At 34.2% G+C, this 18,069-nt stretch overlaps 1 protein-coding gene across 2 annotated transcripts in view; it reads left to right on the forward strand.

Annotated features, from left to right (window-relative positions):
* Nucleotides 1-6,995: 6,995 nt before the first annotated feature.
* The window catches only part of LOC125821033 (uncharacterized), a 29,865-nt gene continuing 18,791 nt past the window's right edge, over nt 6,996-18,069 (forward strand). For both annotated transcript variants that reach the window (XM_049500465.1, XM_049500464.1), the window contains exons 1-8: nt 6,996-7,098; nt 7,184-7,239; nt 7,339-7,372; nt 7,825-7,923; nt 8,025-8,173; nt 9,167-9,205; nt 12,419-12,511; nt 13,066-13,164. In XM_049500465.1, the coding sequence (XP_049356422.1) occupies nt 7,029-7,098; nt 7,184-7,239; nt 7,339-7,372; nt 7,825-7,923; nt 8,025-8,173; nt 9,167-9,205; nt 12,419-12,511; nt 13,066-13,164 (639 nt within the window). In that variant the 5' untranslated portion in view covers nt 6,996-7,028. The remainder of the gene's footprint in view (nt 7,099-7,183; nt 7,240-7,338; nt 7,373-7,824; nt 7,924-8,024; nt 8,174-9,166; nt 9,206-12,418; nt 12,512-13,065; nt 13,165-18,069) is intronic.

Below are 18,069 nucleotides of genomic sequence, written 5' to 3' on the forward strand. Positions count from 1 at the left end.
ACAAAAAAAAATAATAAGTCACAACAAATGTTAAAATATGTAAATATATATAAATCATTAACAAAATAAATTTTATATTCAGTAATATAGAATAAACATTTTCATTTTGTCCCTACACTAAATTAAAATCTAATAACTATAAAAAAAATAGTAACATATGTTAAAATTCTTATTTATTTATGTAAGTATAAAAGTTATTAAAAATTCATCTATTGCACATTAATTCTTTAGTTGTAACATTATAAAATTTTCTTAGATATTACTAACTAGTAAATGGACCCACGCTTCACGCGGTTAGATTATTTTTCTTTAAATATATTAGAATAGAACTTTTCTTGTATTTTGATGTCATAGCATTTTTATATAAATCTATTTTCAAGAGTATAGAGGTTATTCAATTGTAGTTTACCATTTGTTTTATTAAAAGAAAAGGCAAAATTACGAATCATACCACTATTTTCTCCTAGTTTACATAATTTCATTTTACAGATTCATTAATTTGCTTTTGAAATTTTACAATGGTTAGTTTAGTTTTATCATCTATATGCATGGTTACATAGTGTCTTTAATTAGAGAGTCACATAAATATTTTTCTCAATTTTCTTCTTTGCAAATTTCGTTAGTGTATATATATATATAACTACTAATGCGTTTATCAACAGCAAAGGTTCCATAATCATATGATATACCAATAAATAATATGTAGTCATTATGTGTTTTAAAATTAAAATGCAATCTTCCAAAATCCAAATTTCATATGTAATATAGTTATGATGGTGTTTGGGAATTGAAGTTGTTCACGAACAAAACATTAAGGATCCTTGAAAAGGGTGAAAGAGAAGTAAGAGACAATGAGAAAAAAATTCAAAAGAGTACTTTGTTGCGGGAGAATAGTCATTATTGTGTATCATACAATTGTAATTAATTGCTAGTTTTAGTTCTATCATTTGACTTTTTTTTTTTTACTCCTGTTCATATTACCATTATTATGACATCAACAAAAAATAATATAAATTTATAGGCTTGATCTCTTGGAGAAGAAAAGATTTCTTTGAAGAATGTTGTAAAGAAATGTATGTATGTACTCAAAAACAACAATTAATATCATAAGCATAAATTAATGACTGTAAAAAAAACATACTAGAATCTGTAACAATAGAATGAAACAGATAGGAAAAATCGAGCTCATTGAATGCACAGTATTTCCTTAAGGAAATCATTCCCCTCTAATACCCGAAGTTTAAAGAAATAGATCCTCTCAGGATGAAACAATTTTATTCACCAGTGTAATGATACAAAAACAATAGTGTCAGTGAGCCACTCAACATGAGCAAAGTACACAAATATTTAATTGTGCAGAAGAAGAAGAAGAAGAAGAAGAAGAAGAAGTTCATAATCAAATATTTAATTGTGCAGAAGAAGAAAAAGTTCAGAATTTTCGTTGTTTTAAAATGAGAGGGAGCCCCTCTATTTATAGACAACAAAGGGTAGTGTGGACGAATGCTTATTGTGCCTTACCGGAAAGATCACAACTCTTTGGAGAAGTCACAACTCTTCGGAAAGGTCACAACCTTTCATAAATGTTACAACCTTTCATAAAAGTTGCAACTCTTCATAAAAGTCACAACTTTTCATAAAAGTCATAACTTTTAATAAGAGTCGCAACTCTTCATAAAAGTCACAACTTTTCATAAAGGTCACAACTTTTAATAAAAGTCAACATTTCATAAAAGTCGCAACTCTTAATAAAAGTTACAATTTTTCATAAAAGTCACAACTTTTAATAACATACACATTTTTTCATGAAAGGGAAAACTAATTTTGGAAATAAATAAATTAAAAAGGAATACTTGTTTGTGGTGGCGCCACATAGGAGGGCCTAGAGTTCTCTTTTATATATATATATATAGGGGTGTACAAAACCAAACCAAAAATCGAACCAAACCGCAAACCGAGTCAAACCAAAAAAAAAGCCCGCCTAGTGGTTTGGTTTGACTTGGTTTGGAATTGGAAAAAAAAACCTGACTATATTTGGGTTGGTTTTGTTTTAACTAAAAAATATCAACCCGAGACCAAACCAACCCGACATTATATATGTAATTTCAAAATTTTATTTTATACATAAAAATATTTACTTTGATATAATTTTAAAATATTTCTCATACTATTTCATAGTTTTTATCTTTTAATATATTATTTCAAATTTTAAAACTTAGAATTCGGAATGATCCAATAAAGATTATAGTTCATAGATGTTGATAATTATAATAAAACTTAAATCAAAATCAAATTAATACTAATGCAAAAACAAAATCAATTCAACACTCAGAATGACAATAATATTGAATATTTGTTCTTTAGTTTTAGAATGGTTTAGATAATTAAAATACATAATCTAATTTTAATTTTCCGTAAATATTTAGTAATGTAACTAATACTTATTAAACTTATTTTAGCATGACTTAGTACTTTTAAATTATGATCATTTTCATTATGACTTTGCAATATTATTTTATATGATGATTTCATTATTATTTTTTATTGAATATTTTAGTGTCATCAGTACTTGTCACGACCCGAGTCTACATCTTGGACGTGGCCGCACTCAAGAACCATTGTTGGTCCCCAAAGCGAATCCTCATCCTGGCTGACTACAAGCGGAAGACTAACTTAAGCATATAAAAGCTTAAAACTGAATAAAATTCAATAAACTCAACTTTGTACAAAACTTCAACTCAAATGAACAACTTAGAATAAAATAATATATTCAATTCCCCATAAAATAGGTAACTTAAGTCTTTAAACATTTAACAAAATAAATGAATAAAACAGACTTCTCAACTATACTGACTATCTATGAAGACTCTAACTGATAACGATGGAAGTCGGGACAAGACCCGCGACATCCTGACTAAACTGAAAAGTAAATGAAATCCTCCAAAAAATAAGGAGGCTCACCATAGCTAACTCGAACTCTCGGATGTATCAACGAATCTCCTATTGATGATCCTGAATACCTGTGTCTGCATCATGAAAAGATGCAGGCCAAATGGATCAGTACGTGAAATGTACGAGCATGTAAGAGGAATTCTAAAGCATAAACATAAGCTTGAAAAGAATCTGAAAGGAAACTGAAAAACTTACCTGGCTCAACTCAACTCAACATAATTGAACTCATTTCAATATAAAGTAGTTTTAAAACAAGTGTTATATAAAGAAAAACTGTTTAAAACATGATGCCAACTCTGTATGTATGCAAAGATACAAATAACTCTGAGATGTATGTAAAAATACAAATAAGCTGATGTATATAAAAATACAAATAACTTCTGTGGGAGTTTCTCTAACCGACAACCATCAAATAAGAGTTATTGTGATGATACAACGATCTCCCTCACGCTGCCAGCGCATCATATACCTTGCCACAAGTATAGGACCTGAACTACTAAGTGGATCCACTAGTCCATGCGAAAAGGATTTATCTAAAAAGTATGACCCTTTTCTACCCATGATGGCTACATGGTTTACAGGGGCTGTGAATTGTCTGAACTCTCCCCCATATCAGTGCTCAATACTACTCCCAAAATATACTAGCTCTTTAGGTTTTAAAAACATACTTCTTTCTGTGATTTGAGATTAGTGCTCAAAAACTTAGCTCAAAGACTATCTTGGAAATCAAAGTTTCCTCTCTTGCTTTATTGTGAAAGCATTTACTCTTTAACTGAAAACTAGCCCAAAGGCCCTTTACTGAAAAACTAGTTCAAAGGCTCTTTTGAAAATCTCAGTTTTTCGTTCTTATTTAAATGTGAAAACATTTTAAAATCTTTTGGAAATACATAGTCCCCATATACTTTTGAAGAAATGAACTTCAACTTTACTCTTACTCTTTACTCAACTTCAAAGCTTAAGTCTTAAAACAAAGTTTAAACATTTGTAAAAGACTTCTTAAAATATGGTTCATGCCGAATGATGGACATGAATGACTCAATGCAAGGTTTTCAGTAACCATATATAGAACTCAATACTTGGAACTCAAGAACTTCAATGATACTACTAATTTCAAGAATGCTCAACTCAGAGGGTTCATGCGAATTATGAGCATGAACTACTCAACTCAAGAACTCAAAGCTACTTCTTATCTCAAGATTGTTCGACTTATAATGTTCATGCAGAATTATGAGCATGAACAACTCGACTCGAGGGTTTACATAATAATATGAAACTCATGTATACGACTCTTCTCATTCTCTGACTTACTTCCTCAAAACTTAGTTTCAATCGATAGTTGATCTCAAAGGATTCACAATTAAACTCAAAGGCTTTCTTGAACTCTACTCTTAACTCTCTCTTGATTGTGAATTATGAATTCAAGAGTTATGGTTCATGATATGAAAGATCTCGTGATGACAATGTAGACTCATAAATACATTCTTCTCACTCTCATACTCACTTGCTCGAGTCTTGAAACAAGTTACTAGAAATTGTAGAGACTCCTCAAAAGATTCAAAGGGACTTTCCCAAAATGTTTGAAAGAACTCCTAAGGCTTGACTCTCAACTCTACCTTGAATGTGATTTATGAATTCAAGGTTGTGATTTGTGATGGGAAAGGTCTCATGATGTTTAGGAATGATTTTATATAGCTAAACATGAGAAAAGACTGAAAACCAATATTTGAGAGTGGGTCTGCGACGCAGAGAGGCTTTTAAAATTTGGTTTTGAAAATGAATTTTGAGGCAGAACACTCCGTGTCAGCTCCGCGACGCGGAGCTGAAATTTTCAAACCTGGGCACTAGGCGCGCAACGCGCGACCACCTTTCTTCTTCGTTTTCTAACCCCAATTTGCCTAACTTCGATTCTTTTTCTCAATCTCTCTTTAGATTTAGATACCCAACACATGAACACAAGAATCTAACTCTAACAACTCTATAACTTGACACAATAACCTCAAGAACTCCTCAATCTCAGCCCAATTCAAGAACAAAAACAATTTCACAAATACATAACAAGAACATCAAAGTTTCAACTTTCTAGAATGCGTGTGAGTGAACAAACCCAACATTATGGAAGCTTACATACCTGAAAGAACCATCTTCTTGCAACACTTGAAGGAAAATCTTGAGAGATGAACCCTAGCCTTAGCGTTTCTTGAATTTCTTGAGCATGGAATCTTTAGAGTGGATGAGAGGGTTTTGATTTGTGAAAAACTGATTTTCTACTCGTTTAGGGTAATTTAGATGACCTCCTAAGGGGTTTTAGGAATAAAATACCCTTAAAGAAATAATTAAAACGAGCTGGGAGTCGGAATGATTTTTCACCAGGCAGTGAGGTTCGTATTGGCTCCGCGTCGCGCAGCTGCTGCCAGATTTGCGCGACGTTAGTAAATCTGTCATAACTTTTTATTCAGAGCTCGGAATTTTGCAAACTCGGTGGCGTTGGAAAGAAGACTCAAAGGGCTTTAATTTTATATCTTGTAGATCACCTAAATCATCCTGTACTAGGAGTTATGGTCGTTTGAAGTTGACCCAAAACTTAAGAAAAACTAGGAATGACTTGAATGCCTTTCTCTTTGGTTCTTCTTAGAACTCAAGGTGCTACATCTAGAGACCTTAATACTCAAGAAATTTTAAATTCCTTGCAAAAATCTCACTCACTACGAAGAACGGTTCAAGTCTTAGCTCAAAATTTTTTTGGGGTGTTCCAGTATTCATCTCATATTTTGTGGTATTTTTTAAGAAACACCTTAGATAATAATATTTTGGTTGGACTAAAGAAATATTTGGAGCACAAGTTAATTATATGTTTGTATGCAAACTTTACCGAAAAAATCTAAAAATTTGAAAAAATCTGAGGTTTATTAGTTTGGTTTGATTTATAAATTAAAAATTCGACACAATGGTTTGGTTTGGTATTTGAAAAACCCAAACCAACCCGAGGTTGAAAAAACGAAAAAATTCAAATTTTATTAGTTTGGTTTGGTTTATAAATTTAAAATTTTACACAAATGGTTTGGTTTGATATTTAAAAAACCCGAACCAACCCGGTCATGTACACCCCTATATAATGATATATGATTATTGCAAATGTTATTCACACTCTTTTACACTCATTAGTTATAATATTATGAATTCTCATAGTTATTACATTAATTATTTTTATCTTTCATCTTTCCTTATATTAACTTTTGACCAATAATTTTTTATATTATTATACCGCCCCTATTTATATGATAACACGGTGTTGTTATTTTTCCTTGGACGAATCATGCTTGGTTGAATACATTGAAAATTGTTTACAAGTATATGAACTATATCTTTGTTGGGTGTAAGATAAACATGTGATTATATATATTATTTCACAGATAAAATATATTCTTTAATTTTAATTTTTAGTTTTTTCGTTAAAAAAAAAGAAACCTTTCTCAGTTAACTATGGACAGTCATGATTTATGTACACAGTCAATCGAAAAGTCAAATATGAGAGCCAACAAAAAGAACGTCATCTATTATGTTATAACTTATAAAAAATTAATGTACAAAAATAGTTCTAAAAAATAAAATGTGGTTATTCTCCACATGATCATATGACATCTAAACAATTTAAGTGGAATACACGTGCAAAGCACATCTGGTTAGATAATAAGAAAAATACACAACAAATATCGTCTATAATGTAATATTAGTGAGATACGACTAATTACATGATTGACTTCATCAAATTGAAATAAATATATACATTATTGCATTTAACTAATAAATTTTTCATTAACTAGGTTCGTGTGAATAAGAGATATATATGATGATCCACATTGAACATTCACAAAATAATCTGCAATATTATTTTGTGCAAAACTTATTATTCAAATCTTTGCTTAAATTTTCTAAATTGATAATTGAAAAACTAGTAAAAATAAAAAATCGTATTAAAGATTTAATTAACCCTCCAAATTATATTTGTTTCACACAAATGGAAAACAAAAAGTATATATACGGCGAACGCTAGAAATTGTGAGATTAATAGACTGACAAATATGATGATCTTGTATTTGGTGTTCCTTGTTATCTTCGCGTTCTTGTTCATCAAGTTCCTCACTGCTGATGGTAACTATTTGATATGGATGCATCTTGAATTTGAATCTGAATTCGATAAGAACAGAACACTGAAGTTTCAAAATTTTGTTATCAGGGGATTTCACATTATTATCAAAAGGGAAAGTGAAACGCGAAGAAATTGAAGATAAGGTTACCTATTTTTGTGTTTCTGAATTTTGATTATTAAGAAATTCGTAAATAGCAAGTGTTTGGAGTACTATTTTTGATGCCCAATTTTAAGCCGTGCAGGTTATTTGGATTACTGGAGCTAGTCGTGGAATAGGTATTTGTTTTTTTCCAGTTATGGTGATTTTTAAAGAAATTTATTTATATGAAACTAGTTCTTTCGAAGTACATAACAGTTGAACTTGTTGTCTTTTATACTATGAATCTATGATCATTTGTCTATTAAGTGTCATAAGTTTGACCATTCATGTTTGATTGAAACTCTTTGCGAAAGCAAAGGGTTTGCCTTCTAGTTTTAGCTCGTCGCACCAGGCTTGCCTAGTGCGGGTGAGCTATTGCATAGGAGAGGGTTTTTTACCCTGTGCACACCCAAATGGTAGTGGCTGCGGGGTTCCTTGTCAAAAAAAAAGAAGAATAACTGTCATAAGTTTGTCGTCTCCCTATTGCTGCTAAAATATTTCGTCTACTGACATAAAGAACTTCTTATCTTTGTTTTTACTTGTTGTTGTCATTTTCATTCGTTGCTATTTTTTGGATATTGGTGAAAAGGGGAAATTCTTGCCAAACAACTTGCAAGTTTAGGAGCAAAACTCATTATATCTGCTCGAAATGAAGCTGAGCTTCAGCATGTCAAGCAACAACTTACAGGTAACGCTTTCTAAGTGATGCAGGATAAGCCTCTTTCTTTCTTACTTCTCTGCTTACTATCCTGCTTTATACTTAGGCATTATTGTATCTGTTAAAATCAGGAAAATATGCACCAAGAGATGTGATGGTTTTACCATTGGACTTGACATCTGGGGAGGAAAGTCTGAGATTGGCTGTAGAGAAAGCTGAATCATTTTTTGATGCAGCTGGAGTGGATTATATGATTCACAATGCAGCCTATGAGCGTCCAGTAAGTCCACAATATTTTTGATAAAGAAGCCCATAATTAATTGAACTTCCATTATTGGCCAAATTATTCTCTTGCATCTAACTCAGGTTCTAATCAATTATTTTAGTTTGTTTCTGCTTTCATTTGGATTCATTATCTTCATGGTGTCAGTATCCCTTTTGGGCTAATGATATAAGGGCTTGTTATGAACAAACTCATCTTATGGAGTTTTCTTAACCCGTATATTTCAACATTAAATTAACAGACCATTAGGAACCCTGTTAACATAGAGGATATTCGATTCTTTTGCTAGTCCTATAAAAAGCATAGAACATGAGGGTGTTTTGAAGAATTGGACTCTTCAATATTTTCTGAAGATGGTTTGGCCAACTATGTCCTATTTTTATTTCAATCTAAAGAAACTGGGAACTTCTGTTATGGCGCTTGACGATTGAGTTGTGCAACAAAAAGTCATCCTTCACTTCTTAAAAATATCTTCTGGTGTTCTTGTCAATCTTTATGTTTAACTTTTGTGCCTCCTATTTGGTTGGAGATGAAACAAAATGATACCACGTCAGTTTTTATATAATTTTATCAAAGTAGTGTTGGAAGAAAACAATAAAAGAATTCACACTTAAAAGTTTCTTGAATCAGAGAAAACCTTATTTTGTGGAATTCTTTGTAGGTTGAGGGTTGACACTTGCTGAGGATGTCAAATTAAAATTTTAAGTAATGTGGCTGGTTTTAATGTAAACTAATAGTTTTTAACCTTTTTCCCCTTGTAAAAACAAATGGTGCTAAATCTTTTATAACTATCACTGGAGTACATGCAGGTGGGTGGGGAGAGGGAGTGAGAGAAATCACTATGAAGGACAATTTAAAATTTGCAACTTTCTCTTTGTAGCTTGCAGAACTTTAACATCTGGGTTTTCACCGAGTTTTTCTTTGATCAATTCAAGATGATTGTTAATGTTATGAAGATGTAGTTAGATAATATAATTCTCTTTATTGCAGAAATCTACAGCACTGGATGTGACAGAAGAAACACTCAAGGTATCATGTCTTCATAAACCACGTTGGACTGATTAGGTCCATATCCATGCCTAGCCTATAAAGTTCCACCCTAGTCAGTTCATGGGTTCTTTGCTTAATCATTTTAATCAGAGCTAGCAGACTCTCAATTCAGTAGTACACACCCACAACCACAAATAGTTCGTTTTACAAAAGATGTTAAAACACAATCCTTCTCAAATATAAACGTTAAAACACAAGGAAGTGTTTGTGAACTGCGACATTATGTCCACATATAGAATACCCTTAGTTATTATTGTTTATTTGTTGGTTTCCAATGATATTTTTTGCTAGGAATATGTTCCTTCCAGATTATATTTCCTTTCAGTGACAATCATAAGCAATTTACATTAGGAAAGAAGACATATTTCCAGAGTAAGTTATATATAATGAGAATGTCTGTATATCCTTAGTGCAGAAGTTGACAGGATGTGGTGTTGACAGGATGTGGTGTCAGGGGCATAACAAAGCAAAATTTACAGTCAATTCTGCATATAGGATCCAGAATAATCACGCAATCAGTCAAGACTAAGAGTTGTGGCCATGGAAGCACATGTGGGAAGTTAGAATTCCATATAAAATGGAATGCTTTATCTGGTTGGTAGTAACAGGCATGCTTAACACATGAAATTTAAAGAGAGACATACAATTATCTTCAAGATGATATCTTTGTGGTAAGGAAGCTGAAACTGTCATCTATGTTACATTGTGGGTTGACTTCTCAAATCTGGAACATCTTTCTATGCATGAGGTATCAAATGGACAGTGCCAAAAAGCTCTTTGGAGTCTTTGGTGGACAATGCCAAAAACATCTTTCTATGTTGTTGAAATGTATTTGGTGGACTGTTTGGAGGGAAAGAAATTCGAGATACATTGGAGGCATGGGTAATCAAATTCCGAAGATCAAGATGAACTCCCTTTTGTTATTTCATTTTTGGTGTAAAGAAGAACCCCTACTAGAAACTGTAGCTATCCTAGAAATTTTAGATTTAGGTTTGGTACATGTCAACGGGAGGAAAAGCTTCCTATAACCAGTAAATTTTGAAACATGGAAATTTTGAAGTCAATACTTGGAGGTGAAGCGGGTGTCCTCCCAATCACATACTTAGGTATGCCTTCGGGGGTAAAATCCAAGTCTGTGGAAATCTGGGATGGGGTGATTGAGAAGTGTGAGAAGAGGTTAACAAGGTGGAAGTCTCAGTACCTTTCACTAGGGGCAAGACTAACTTTGATTAATTTTGTACTTGATGCACTTCTAACATAGATGATGTCATTATTTCCTGTCCCGCAAGGAAAGGAGAGGTATCAGTTAGTCAAATGGAAAACTGTGATCACTGCAAAGAGAGTTGGGGGTCTGGGGATCAAGAACATGAAGAACCAGAGCAAAGCTTTGAGGATGAAGTGGCTTTGGAAGTACTCAAATGATAATCAGAATGTGTGGGGCTCAGTCATAAAGGAAAACTATGAAGAGAGTGATAGTTGGATGACAAAGGAGGTTACCACCCCTTAATTGTGTTAGCTTATGAAAATCCATTCGAGAACTTTGGAATGAATTCAAACTAAACACCAAGATCAAAGTGGTAGATGGCATTAAAACTAGATTCTGGAAGGACGATTGGCATGAAGAAGAAAATATGGAGACTCTCTTCCCTAACATTCACAATTTAGTTCTTCAGCAACAAAGTACTATAGCTCACTTATGCACTCCTCAAAGGTGGAATTTTGTATTTAGAAGACACCTCAATGACTGGGAAATCCCAAGAGTAACCGAATTTTTTAGAAGCATTGATCAGTTTAGTTGTTTGGAAACAGGGCGGGACAGATTGCAGTGGTTGGGAAGCAGTAAAGGGATTTTTAAACTAGGTGCAGCATACAAGAAGTTGAACCATCAAAATCTACAGTTACTCAAGTGGCCTTGGAGACATATATGGAAAGCCAAAATCCCCTGCAAGGTGTCTTGCTTTGTGTGGTTACTGGCTGAAGAAGCAGTATTGACACAGGAGAATTTAATGAAGAGGCGAATTACACTTTGCTCTAGATGTTGGAAAGCCAAAATCCCCTACAAGGTGTCTTGCTTTGTGTGGTTACTGGCTAAAGAAGCAGTATTGACACAGGACAATTTAGTGAAGAGGCGAATTACACTTTGCTCTAGATGTTTTTTCTGTGGAAAAACTGCAAAAACAGTCAATCCTTTGTTCATCCAATGTGAAGTCAGTGGCCAGTTGTGGAATTTGTTCCTGAGACTTAAACATGTCCTGGTCCATGCCTGGGAGATTTCAGAGGCTCTATATAGCTGGGAAGAAGAAGGGACACAAGCAAAAAACAGAAGTAACTGGAGAATTGTCCCTGCCACTATTTGGTGGACAATATTGAAAGAGAGGAACCTTTCTCTGTCTCTATCATTGGTGTCTTAGACTCATTATAGGGATAGGTTGGTATTATTAGAGTTCCTTATGTAAATACAGTTTCAGTACAACCTATGTATTGTTCTACAGAAATAGAAACAATTACCATTTTCAAAAAAAAAAAGGATAGCTTTTTCGGTTTTAGCTTCACATTTATACGTATGGTTTTGGCACTGTGTTTGTGCACTGATATATAGAAATTGATACCATTCTCAAAAAAAGAAGAAGGGAAGAGGTGAAACTTGGAGACTTAGAGGGAGCTTGATCGCAGAGTTTTACAATTACTGCAAAAACAGGAGGATGGAGGGAAAAAAGAATTCAAGCAATGCAAAGGAAATTATAAATATCACTTGAATTTCATCTAGTCTCAAATGTACATCATATGGGCTATGTACGTTTTCTAGGTGTCTAGCAGCTTGTAGAGATGCCAGTTTGTATATAATTAGCTTGGCAGAAAAAAGTTCTTTTAGATGCAGGCCCCTCCTGTAATAATATATTGGAGTAACTTTTATTAAAAGAAGGGAAGCTGCTTTTTTTCTTCTTTTTTTCGGTGGACACTTTTGTCATCTAAAGCATGAGCATGTTTTTATGGTTTTGCTATCCATCTCTACAGAGGATTTGTCAGAAAAAAAGTCCTGAGGTTCTAATGACTCTTCATTAGTTTCTTTGAACAGGTCTGTTCTGTGGATGTCCATCTACCCATGGCGACCTGATAATATATGACATCCGATTATGAAATGTTTCTATTGTGCTGCTTCAAATACTTATATCATATCTGATCTGTTAGTAGGCAATGTTAAATGTGAATGTCGTGGGCCCCATATCGATGACGCGGATGCTTGTGCCTTACATGCTGAAGCGGGGAAGAGGACATCTTGTTGTGGTAAGTAGAATTATCAGAGGTGCGGTTAAGTTTGGTGACTACAGTTATCTTGATGCCATAACCTGATTGCAACACTTGTTCCGGACAAAAATCTACTAAATTATTAACTAAGAAAATATTTAATCATACAAAATGCTGGCTGGTGGTTTACCAAGGTTGTTGCAGTATAGTCTACTAATGTTATCTTAATTTAGTACAATCTTTTAGGATCACATTCCTTTTCTGGTTCTTCTGGTATACAATTCTGATTTTCAGAGTCGTTCTTTTCTATGCAAATTTTTTATGCAGGCAGGTGAAACTCAAGTACATCCATACTCTCAAATGAATATAATAACACAATAATTCTCTTGGGAAAACTGTTTTTATCATGTTCTTATGTTAATCAGGTGGTTGCTTTTTAGTATGCCCTCGTGGCAGGACTATGGAAAGTTTCTCCACTTTTGTAATCGTTCTGTTCCATTATTAATATGTGCAAGAAATTTAGTTTTCTGTACTTTATATACCCCTTGATGAGGTGATGGTAAAAAATATTCATTTGATTTATTTATATCTAGATGAGCAGTGCAGCTGGAAAGACTCCTGCACCAGGTCAGGCGGTATACTCGGCTTCTAAATTTGCAGTAAATGGGTATTTCCACTCCTTGCGTTCTGAGGTATGCATATTTTTTTTTGATAAGGTAAACAATTTTATTAACAACTAGTAAATGGGCCCATGCTTCGCGCGGTTAGATTATTTTTCTTTAAAATTTATTAGAATAGACTTTTCTTGTATTTTGATGTTATAGCATTTTATATAAATCTATTTTCAAGAGTATAGAGGTTATTCAATTGTAGTTTACCATTTGTTTTATTAAAAGAAAAGGCAAAATTACAAATCATAACACTATTTTCTCCAAGTTTACATAATTTCATTTTACAGATTCATTAATTTGATTTTGAAATTTTACAATGGTTAGTTTAGTTTTATCATCTATATGCATGGTTACATAGTGTCTTTAATTAGAGAGTCAAATAAATATTTTTCTCAATTTTCTTCTTTGCAAATTTCGTTAGTATAACACTATCAATTACTTTCAAATTTTTTTTTTTTTTTTTTAAAATAAAAAAATAAAAAATAAAAAAAAATATATAACTAATGTGTTTATCAAGAGCAAAGGTTCCATAATCATATGATATACCAATAAGTAATATGTAGTCATTATGTGTTTTAAAATTAAAATGCAATCTTCCAAAATACAAATTTCATATGTAATATAGTTATGATGGTGTTTGGGAATTGAAGTTGTTCACGAATAAAACATTAAGGATCCTTGAAAAGGGTGAAAGAGAAGTAAGAGATAATGGGAAAAAAGTTCAAAAGAGTACTTTGGTGCGAGAGAATGGCCATTATTGTGTATCATACAATTGTAATTAATTGCTAGTTTTAGTTCTATCATTTGAGTTTCTATTTTTTTTTTTTACTCCTGTTAATATTAACATTATTATGACAACAACAAAAAACATATAAATTTATAGGCTTGATCTCTTGGAGAATGTTGTAAAGAAATGTATTCTGTAAAAAGTTATTTGTGAATTTGTAGTAATTGGATTTACATAGAGTCTGTACTAACAAATACTTATAACAATAACTTTACAGAAACATAAACAACAAAGTTTAAAACATGTACTCAAAAACAACAATTAATATCATAAGCATAAATTAATAAATTAATGACTGTAAAAAAAACATACCAGGAACTGTAACAATAGAATGAAACAGAAAGGAAAAATCGAGCTCATTGAATGCACAGTGTTTCCTTAATGAAATCATCCCCCTCTAGTACCCGAGGTTTAAAGAAATAGATCCTCTCAGGATGAAACGATTTTATTCACCAGTGTAATGATACAAAAACAATAGTGTCAGTGAGCCACTCAACATGAGCAAAGTACACAAATATTTAATTGTGCAGAAGAAGAAGAAGAAGAAGAAGTTCAGAATCAAATATTTAATTGTGCAGAAGAAGAAGAAGTTCAGAATTTTCATTGTTTTAAAATGAGAGGGAACCCCTCTATTTATAGACAACAAAGGGTAGTGTGAACAAATGCTTATTGTGCCTTACCGGAAAGGTCACAACTCTTCGGAGAAGTCACAATTCTTCGGAAATGTCACAACCTTTCATAAAATCGCAACTCTTCATAAAAGTCACAACTTTTAATAGAAGTCGCAACTCTTCATAAAAGTCGCAACTTTTCATAAAAGTCACAACTTTAATAAAAGTCAACTTTTCATAAAAGTCGCAACTTTTCATAAAAGTCGCAACTTTTCATAAAAGTCGCAACTTTTAATAACAGTCACAATTTTTCATGAAAGGGGAGGCTAATTTTGGAAATAAATAAATTAAAAAGGAATCCTTGTTTGTGGTGGCGCCACGTAGGTGGGCGTAGGGTTCTCTTTTATATATGATATATGATGATTGGGGAAAACCCCCCATATACAAGCTGCATACCCAAAAAGAGAACCTACATCGAAACATGAATCTCAAAAAAAGAGGCCCAATCTTCTAGTCAAACTTGGGTCTCGTGGGAACACCAAAAGCAAACTAGAAATAGAAGACTATTTGCAACTTTACAATATCTTGTTCAACCCCTTCAAACACTCTCCGATTTCCCTCTCTCTCCAAATAACCACAACAGTTCTAGCGGGGAACCTTCCAAGCCCTAGGACTCCTCTTTCCCCTCCTATAACCCAGCTATGCAAAGCCTCCTTCACTGTTCTTGGCATCACCCATCGCACCCCAAACCAATTAAGAATTACTCTCCACAAAGGTTAGCCACTTGACAATGCAACAAGAAATTATCCACATCTTCACTCAAACTTTTGCACAGGAAGCACCAACTAAAATAGTTGATCTTCTTTTTTGTCTGGTTTTCCGCTGTCAATATCACACCCTTGCTGCCAACCACGCAAAGAAACACTCCTTCCTCGGACCCCTGGGTACTTAAATAGCACAACGAGGGAAAATACATTCAACTCTTGTTAATAACCTCTCATAATACTATTTAAAAGTGAATTAGCCATCTCTACTCCAGTGTTATCAAAAGAAAAAATTGCAGAAAAGCTCTAAGTTCCGTTGGGGCTTTAAGCGCAAATAAAACATGGGCTTTAATGAAAAAAGGCGCAAGGGGAGAAAAAATACAATAATATGTTTAGTCCAAGGCTAATAATTTAAAAGCGTGACAAATATATGAACAAAGAAATTGAAAAATAATAACGATAAAATGAAATAGCAATTGTTTAGTGTCATCGCTTTAGAAGAGGTTCATTGACAAAGAAAAGTATGTCTTAGAACTTTGATGACGACACTAAAGCGCACATTAAGTGAGGTGAAGTGCTCAACATGTTTTGAGCCTTGCTTCAGGGCTTAAGCGTGCTTTAAGCGCACCTTTGATAAGACTGCTCTACTCTCTCGCCATCTCCATACATCTCATCTATCACTAAGCAGATCCTCCCCATACAGTAACTCAACCAAATTATTAAAATTCTTCCAACTCCCAGTCCTGTAGATTCGTCCTGAACCTCAGATCCCAATGAACTTCCTCCTCGTGAGACCTCGAAACTTGATGGACTGTCATCTCTCTTTGGCAAGACACTCTATATATGTTAGGGAAAACTTCCCACAGCTCATCCTCCCCTCACCACTTGTGTGTCCAGAAACTAATACTTCTGCCATCCCCTACTCCGGAAGAAGTATGTCTACCTAAGTCTTCCCATCCCTTCATAATACTCCTCCATAAACCATACCCAAAAGGTGTTGTGATATTTTTAGTCCTCCACCCACCTTCCAAAATGCCATACTTTTCTGCTACCACCCCCCTCCGAAACACATTCTCCTCCGCCCCAAACCTCTATAACCACTTCTCCTAGCGAGGCTTTGTTGAACCTGAGATCTTTCACACCAAGTCCTCACCATTCCTTTGGAGATGTGACAACTCTCCAATCACTAAGTGAAACTTTTTATATCCCTCCGTTGAGTTACATAGAATTTTCCACTAAAGTCTTTCCATCTTTTCTGTCACTTTACAAGGAGCCTGCAGGAGTGACATTTATGTGGGGATGCTAGATAAAGTACTTCTGATCAATACTTCCTTCCCACCTTTGGGGAAGTATCTCTTTTGCCACCCCTCTGGCTGCTTCTTAACTCTCTCAATCACCGGATTCCACACTGATAGATCTTTGTTCGAAGCACCCAATGGTAGACCCAAGTATGTAGTAGGTAATGTGCCCGCCTTACAATTCAACACCTGCACAATCTCATCCATATTAACCACTTCTCCTACTTGAGTGATTTCATATTTCCTGAATTGATCTTTAGGCCTGACACAACCTGAAACATATAAGTATCTGTCTCAAGTAATCTAGCTATAATTTCGTTGGGAGACCTCTGCATCACAAAACACCAAGGTATCATCCACAAATAAGAGATGTGTGACAGTCATATCACTCTGCTCTCCAATGAAGCATCGAAACCCTTCAAAAAGCCTCCGGTAACTGCCCTATCAATCATTTTGCTCAGTGCTTCCAATACCAAAGTAAATAGCATTGGAGTAAAGGATCCCACCGTCTTAACCCGCTCGAGCTCCCAAAGAAACCACAAGGATTCTTATTTACCAAACTAGAAAATCTGGCAGTAGAGATGCAAACTTTAACCCATTTCCTCCCCTTATCCCTAAACCTCATCTTTTGCATCATGAAGTCTAGAAACTCCCAATTCACATGATCATAAGCTTTCTCAAGATTCAATTTACATAAAATGTGCGACTCTCCTTTCTTCCTTCTGGAGTCAGCCACTTCATTTGCCACTAAATCTGCATCAAGGATCTGTGTTACTTCGACAACAGCATTTTGAGAGGATGAAACTGTCTCATCCAGTACCTTTTTAGTCTGTTAGAAAGCACCTTAGAGATGATCTTATAGATGCTTCCCACCAGACTAATAGGCCTATAATCTTTGATGCTTATCGCGCTCCTTCGTTCTTCGGCACAATGGTAATGAAAGATGCATTAAGACTTTTCTCACTCTCCAGTTTCTTGAAATTCTGCAATAGTCTCCATCAACTCCCCTTCAACTATCCTCCAACAGTGTTGGAAAAAAGCTAGAGTGGCCCCTAAGGCCTAGCTCGAGTGGCAAAAGGTGGAGGATTTGTGGCTTAGGTTGCAGGTTCAAGCCCCACACCATGCAAAGCGAAGCCAATATTTAAGTGGAGAAGGGTAGAGGGGTGGGCCCATTATCCACCGAGTTTAGAAGGTTGTGATTGGTCCAAAGGGCGGGTCACAGACGGATTTCTCGGTTATAATAAAAAAAAAAAAACTATAGTGAAGCATCCAATCTCGGGGCCTTGTCTCCTGTACTAGTCAAAATAGCATCCCTTACCTCTTCTTCTAAAATAGTCATGTCCAACCACTCCCTCATCCCCTCCCCTAATTGACTAAGCACTATTCCCCTAAGCTTCAGTCTTCAGCTAATATCTTCTTTAAGTAACAGTTCATTACCACAACAACCCCCTTAACTTCCTTTCCCT

Source organism: Solanum verrucosum, unplaced genomic scaffold, assembly GCF_900185275.1.
Source record: "Solanum verrucosum unplaced genomic scaffold, falcon-dt-bn FXZP01000050.1, whole genome shotgun sequence".
Taxonomy (NCBI): Eukaryota; Viridiplantae; Streptophyta; class Magnoliopsida; order Solanales; family Solanaceae; genus Solanum; species Solanum verrucosum.